General features: G+C 40.0%; 1 protein-coding gene across 1 annotated transcript; it reads left to right on the forward strand.

Annotated features, from left to right (window-relative positions):
• The first annotated feature begins 1,385 nt into the window (after window positions 1–1,385).
• On the forward strand, window positions 1,386–6,418 carry LOC115112696 (zinc finger protein 883-like). The gene is made up of 2 exons (XM_029639723.2): window positions 1,386–2,161; window positions 4,417–6,418. Exons 1-2 carry the CDS (start codon window positions 1,789–1,791, stop codon window positions 5,364–5,366), a joined length of 1,323 nt encoding a protein of 440 aa, XP_029495583.1. The 5' UTR covers window positions 1,386–1,788; the 3' UTR covers window positions 5,367–6,418.
• Window positions 6,419–7,050: the final 632 nt, after the last annotated feature.

A 7,050-nucleotide genomic window follows, 5' to 3' on the forward strand; every position in this document is an offset into this window, starting at 1 on the left:
TATCTCGGACCTGCCTGGTGTGTTCCTTGTTCTTCATGATGCTCTCTGCGCTTTTAACGGACGTCTGAGACTATCACAGTGCAGGTGCATTTATACGGAGACTTGATTACACACAGGTGGATTGTATTTATCATCATTAGTCATTTAGGTCAACATTGGATCATTCAGAGATCCTCACTGAACTTCTGGAGAGAGTTTGCTGCACTGAAAGTAAAGGGGCTGAATAATTTTGCACGCCCAATTTTTCAGTTTTTGATTTGTTAAAAAAGTTTGAAATATCCAATAAATGTCGTTCCACTTCATGATTGTGTGCCACTTGTTGTTGATTCTTCACAAAAAAATACAGTTTTATATCTTTATGTTTGAAGCCTGAAATGTGGCAAAAGGTCGCAAAGTTCAAGGGGGCCGAATACTTTCGCAAGGCACTTTTAGACTGAGAATGTGTTTTTGTTTGTGCCACCTGAAATCAAATTGTATATATGAAAGCTTACTCAAAAATAGGTCTACTTCACTGGTGTACCAGACACCTCTGGTGTCTCTCCAAGGAAGCCACAGTTACAGGGATGGAAAAAAAACAGTTTGATTGCCGTAGCAACATCAGGGAAATTGGGCAGAAGGGAGTTGTGCTTAAAATACAGCAGTTCTCCTTAATTGCCGGCCTCAACACCTTATGGACAGATAAACTGTATAAGAAGCTGTAGGTTCGTCTGGATACTGGACAGCTAATAAATTGGCAGATTTGAACAAAAAATGCCGTTTGCGATTTCGTTCATACATGGTGAACCCGCGTTTGAGTTGAGTGGTTGCATATCAACAGTCCTTTATCGCTGGTGTAGTTAAAATGTTGTGCAGCGCAATAGTCGGACTCACAACCTGGACCTTTACAGGTCGTGGTGAAAACATTTGAAGCCTATTTGTGTAGGTTATTAGCCAGACAAAACCCGCTGAGTTCAACAGTAAATAGTGGCAATAAATATCCACAAGACAACATTTTGTCCCCCCTTATTGTTAGGCTCTTTGATGTCCTTTTATTTAAAAAAAGTGATGTTCTTTTTTATAAAAAGTGTATAAATAGTAGCCAAATAGTGTACACTGTAGGTAGAAGATCCTCCCGTGTATGATAGTTTTGAATTAAATAGTGTGTGATAATGACATACAGGTGTGTGAACAGGTGATTAGAATTCAGGTGATTTGGGATCTGGAGAGTGAGCTGCGTTCAGGGGATCTACCTGTTTGAGAGTGTGAGTTGGAAGCAGACGTTACAATATAGGAAAAAAATATAATCCGCTACTGCTGGCTGGGTATTCCTCTGGTTCACCTCAATAGTCTGAATTGTCTTACTCTTCTCGTCGTTGCATCCATAACTCTGGACTGATTAACACTTGCTTCATTTTGTACGTTTCCAAATAATAATTTTATTTAATGAAACACTTTTTGTCAGAAAATAAATGCATATAAATTACCAACTGCGTTACCCACTCTAGTCAGCAGATGGCAATGTGCGTCTTTCAGGCGATGCTGATAGTCTGACGTATAATCTAGTGGACGGGACGATTCTTCAACAACAACTAAATCTGGTCAACCATCTCGGTAGCTTGCTAGCCAACATACCCGAAATATTGGAGCTCTTTAGACGCTTTCGGTGATTATTAGCCACTGTGTTTGAAACATTTCCGTCTTATCTACTAGTTGCCCCATTTAATTGCAATTGTTGTTGTTAGTCAGCTAATTTAACTGTCGGATTAAAGTAGAACTAGGCTAGTCGCTAGCTAACTAACATCATCGACCATGAGCTCACTAATGTACTACCCCCCTGCTAAAGAAGAGGTCTGTTGGACGGAGAAAGAAACTATCGTGAAAGTGGAGAACGAAGAAGAAGCCGTCACCGTAAAAAAAGAGGTAGAGGGTGAGTCCGTTACAGTGAAAGAAGAGAAAGAAGTTGCAGTGAAAGAAGAGGACGAAGCTTTCCTAGTGAAAGAGGAGGACGTTACTGTGAAAGAAGATAAAGAGGAAAAGAAAAATGAGGATGCCGTTTTTGGAGTTAAAGAGGAGGTGAATGATATGCCTGTCGCAGTGAAGGAAGAGGAATACGTTTTTGGAGTGAAGGAGGGGGAGATTACTGTCACATTGGAGGAGGAGACTGGCGATCTGATTAGCACCAGTAAGTACTGTCTCAAAAACTTTGCAGTTGTTGAATGTGTGGGTTAAAAGGGTCATTCTACTGACGTTTTACTGTACTATTTTGTTAAAGCTACAAAGAGTGGCGACCACCAACAAAACATAACAATGTATCAAATACATACAAAATAGCACTTTATGCTTTCTATGATAAAGGTAGCTATCATATTTGAATTCCTGCACACTGTATGAATATAATAGTTGTTTATTCATACTAGTTTAATTTCTATGTACCAAAACGATGGCAATGTTCATAGAATATTACACATGCTACGTGTTAGTATAAAGCCAATACCAGACTTGGTTTTCATCTGTTGCAGTTTGTCTTTGTCGTAGTGAAAAACTTGGCCTCAGATTATTGAGGAATCTGAATTGGATTAAACCTCACAGGAAGACAGGTTTATCATATACATGTTTCATTCAGGGTCATATTCATTGGTGCACAACGTAGCAAAACGTTTTGCAACTCAAAAGGAAAACAAGCATTTCTTATTAGACAAGATCAGGTAGTTGCCCCCCTCCTCCCCCATTTCGGTCTGTTTGCTTCCGTTTACACAACCCTGGTCTCTCTGGAGTCATTCCACCTTAAAAAAGCACAAGAAATAGGATTTCGACCCCCACCAGCTCATATTGTTCTGACTTCATTTCTGCAGTTAGAAACAGACAAGTTTAGCATTCCTGAAACTATTTATTTGGATTAAATATAATATGATCTCTGAGGAATCAAATCAAATGCTATTGGTCACATACACATATTTAGCAGATGTTATTGCGGGTGTAGCGAAATGCCTGTGTTCCTAGCTCCAACAGTGCAGTAGTATCTAACAATTCACAACAATACACAAATCTAAAAGTAAAATAATGGAATTTAGAAATATATCAATATTAGGACAAGCAATGTTGGAGTGGCATTGACTAAATAAAGTTGAATAGAATACAGTATATACATATGAGATGAGTAAAGCAATATGTAAACATTATTAAAGTGACTATTGTTCCATTCCTTAAAGTGGCCACTGAGTTCTAGTCTATGCCTATAGGCAGCAGCCTCTAATGTGCTAGTGATGACTGTTTAACAGTTTGATGGCCTTGAGATAGAAGCTGTTTTTCAGTCTCTTGGTCCCAGCTTTGATGCACCTGTACTGACCTCGCCTTCTGCACGATAGCGGGGTGAACAGACTGTGGCTCGAGTGGTTGATGTCCTTGATGATCTTTTTGCCTGTGACATCGGGTGCTGTAGGTGTCCTGGAGGGCAAGCAATGTGCCCCCGGTGATGTGTTGTGCAGATCGTACCACCCTCTGGAGAGCCCTGCGGTTATGGGCGGTGCAGTTGCTGTACCAAACGGTGATACAGCCCGGCAGGATGCTCTCAATTGTGCATCTGTAAAAGTTTCTGAGGGTCTTAGGGGCCAACCTGAATTTCTTCAGCCTCTTGAGTTTGAAGAGGCACTGTTGCGCCTTCTTTACCACAATGTCTGTGTGGGTGGACAATTTCAGATTGTTAGTGATGTGTACGCCAAGGAACTTGAAGCTTTCCACCTTCTCCACTGCGGTTCTGTCGATGTGGATAGAGGCGTGCTCCCTCTGCTTTTTCCTAAAGTCCACGATCAGCTAATTGATTGCACCCAAATTGATTCCACACAAATTGGCCATTCTTATCTTATAATCTTAAATAAATATAGTACCTAACATCTGATTTGGACAATGAGCAAGACATGAGGAATCCAATAAAATGATCAATAGCCCTCCCCAACAACCAGTATACAGTATCAGTTCTCTATCTCTGACAAGTAGTATGGAGCTGCAGCTTGAAGTATTTCTTTTTCAACCTTCGTAATGTATCCCCTGTGAATCTGGTGATGTTTTTCCCTCTGTTCAGAGAAATTAGCCATTGAAGTTGCTTGCATTCTTTACCGTAAATATGTTTGAAAGTACCATGTTTTGCACACTAGAGGCTACTGTTCCTTCTACTGCCACCACACCCTTTTATCAATTTTGCTTGTCTCTTGTGTTTATTACATGGATCATCACATTTTCTTTGCAACTTTGGGTGAAAAAACAATAGCTTTGGCTCATTTCTCAGAGAACAAATTATATTTAAAAAATATATGTTTCAAGAATGCTAAACTTATCTGCACAGAAACGATTTCAGAACAATCTGAGATGGTGGGCGACATGGCTTGCTGAAATGACATGGAATGTCTCTGTTTAACTAAATACTCTGTTTTACTTTGGCAGGGGAGAGACCAGGCTCTTACTCTGAAAGTGGCACGAGTCCCTCAGAGGAACCAGACCCAGAGACGTCCAAACCAGCAAGACCACATCACTGCTTTCAGTGTGGAAAGAGATTTATCCAGTTAGGGCACCTGAAAGAACATAAGAGAATGCACACAGGGGAGAAGCCTTACCACTGCTCCCAATGTGAAAAGAGATTTTCCTCATCAGGGTCCCTGAAATCACACGAGAGGACGCACTCAGGAGAGAAGCCTTTCCAATGCTCCCAGTGTGGAAAGAGTTTTACCCGGTTAGGGAGCCTGAGAAAACATGAGAGAATACACACAGGAGAGAAGCCCTATCAATGTGCTGAGTGTGTAAAGAGTTTTAGCTGGTTAGAGCATCTAGAAGAACATAAAAGAATACACTCATGTGAAAAGCCCTACCAATGCTCCCAATGTGGAAATAGTTTTACCCGGTTAGGGCATCTGGAAGAACATAAAAGAATACACTCAGGAGAGAAACCCTACCAATGCTCCCAGTGTGGCAAGAGTTTTACCCGGTTAGGGAGCCTGAAAAAACACGAGAGAATACACTCAGGAGAGAAGCCCTACCAATGCTCCCAGTGTGGAAAGAGTTTTACCCAGTTAGGGAACCTAAAAGATCATAAGAGAATACACACAGGTGAGAAGCCTTTCCATTGCTCTCAGTGTGGAAAGGGTTTTACCCAAGCAGGGTACCTGAAGTCACATAAGAGGACTCACACAGGAGAAAAGCCTTACCATTGTTCCCAGTGTGGAAATCACTTCTCCACATCAAGTAACCTGAAAAAACATGAACGGATACACTCAGTAGAGAAGCCATTCCACTGTTTTCATTGTGAAAAGAGTTTTAAGAAGTTAGGGAAACTGAAACAACATGAGCAAAGACACACAAGCGAGAAACCTATTTCAACTGCTCCTCCTGTGGATTGAAATGTACTTGTTTAAAGCAACTGCAATCACATAAATTTACATTTACATTTATGTCATTTAGCAGACGCTCTTATCCAGAGCGACTTACAAAAATGTATTATAAATGTATCAATGCTCCCAGTAGCTAGGTTTCCATCCAATTTGTGACAGATTTTCATGCGAATATTCAAAAATATGCATGAAAATATTCACATTTTCCCAACAGAGGTGCATTTCCATCAAACTGACTTGTTGCAAATAAAAAGCTATACGTGATGACATAGTGCACATAAAAAGCACTAAGTCGTATAACTTTTATTTTAGGCCTACCTAATAAATAAAAAAAAGTTAATGTTTCCATCCCATTATTATCTCAAGATCGTTTTTATTTGTCAATTGGCAGCCAAGCACTGATCATCATGTCGCCAGCATACAAATTAAGACACTCAATATTTATTGGACAGCATCAAGCTCATCACCGTGCACTTTCACCACCATGGGAATTCAATCATAACTTATTTCATGTGTAGCTTAATAAATTGCATGCTTTTTGAAGTCGTGATGGGAGGACCGCACAACATATCATCATGTCACTGCAACTTTGCTTCGACATGATGGTTATTCTATCAATATTTGTGCATAAAAGTGTTTTCACCAGAATTGTTCCGTAGTTCATTTTACAGACACAAAAAATCCCACCAAGTTGAACGAACAAGTTGTCCATCTGCATTTATGAAATTGTACCAACACTCCCTGTTTCTATCACATCTGTTTTGAATTTGTTTTTATACGGCATGACTTTACTCGCATAAAAATATTGGATGAAAACATTGTTAGTGTGGAATTATATTTACCCAGTTAGGGAACCTGAAAGACCATGAGGTAATAAACACAGGGGAGATGCCTTACCACTGCTCCCAGTGTGGGATGGAATATATCACATCAAATGGACTTCAAGTTCATGAGAAAACGCATATGCTGCTCCCACACTTATCACATATTTTTGACTGAGAAATTGTGCTTTTGTTGATGTCACATGAAATCAAATTGTATAAAGCGGACTTAAAAATGCAGCTGTATTTTATTTATTTTTTAAACATGAACTAAATATGGAGTATGTCAGTTTGAATGTCAGTTTGAACGGCCTCCCGCGGTCTTATTTTATTGAGTTTCAATGGACTGTGTCATTCCAGTGAGTGTGTATAAAGTCGGTGTAAGGGAGTTAATGCAAAAAAGGGTCAATGCAAATAGTCCGGGTCGCCATTTCATGAACTGTTTGGTAGTCTTATGGCTTGGGGTTAGAAGCTGTTCAGGTGGCTTTTTGTCCCAGACTTTACCCTGGTTCCCCTTGCTGTACGGTAGCAGAGTGAACAGTCTATGGCTTAGGTGGCTGGGATCTTTGACACCGTCTGGTATAGAGGTCCTGGATGGCATGGAGCTTGCCCCCAGTGAAATACTGGACCATCCCCACCACCCTCTGTAGTACCTTGCGATCAAGGGTGGTGCAGTGGCCATACCACGCGGTATTATACAATGCATTCGGAAACTATTCAGACCCAATTTCTTTTTACAGATTTTGTTATGTTAGTAATATTCTAAAATATATATTTTTTGTTTTAATTCCTCATCAATCTACACACAAAACCCCATGATGATAAAGCAAATGTTTTATTTTATCAAATGTTCTGAAAGTCAATAACACTGA

This window comes from Oncorhynchus nerka, linkage group LG28 (genome assembly GCF_034236695.1).
Source record: "Oncorhynchus nerka isolate Pitt River linkage group LG28, Oner_Uvic_2.0, whole genome shotgun sequence".
Lineage (NCBI taxonomy): Eukaryota > Metazoa > Chordata > Actinopteri > Salmoniformes > Salmonidae > Oncorhynchus > Oncorhynchus nerka.

Excerpts from the sequence above, each read along its gene's own strand:
- LOC115112696 (XM_029639723.2), top strand. The coding sequence starts at position 1,789 with ATGAGCTCACTAATGTACTACCCCCCTGCTAAAGAAGAGGTCTGTTGG. Across the intron at positions 2,162-4,416 it reads TGGCGATCTGATTAGCACCA|GGGAGAGACCAGGCTCTTAC; the intron begins GTAAGTACTGTC and ends TTACTTTGGCAG.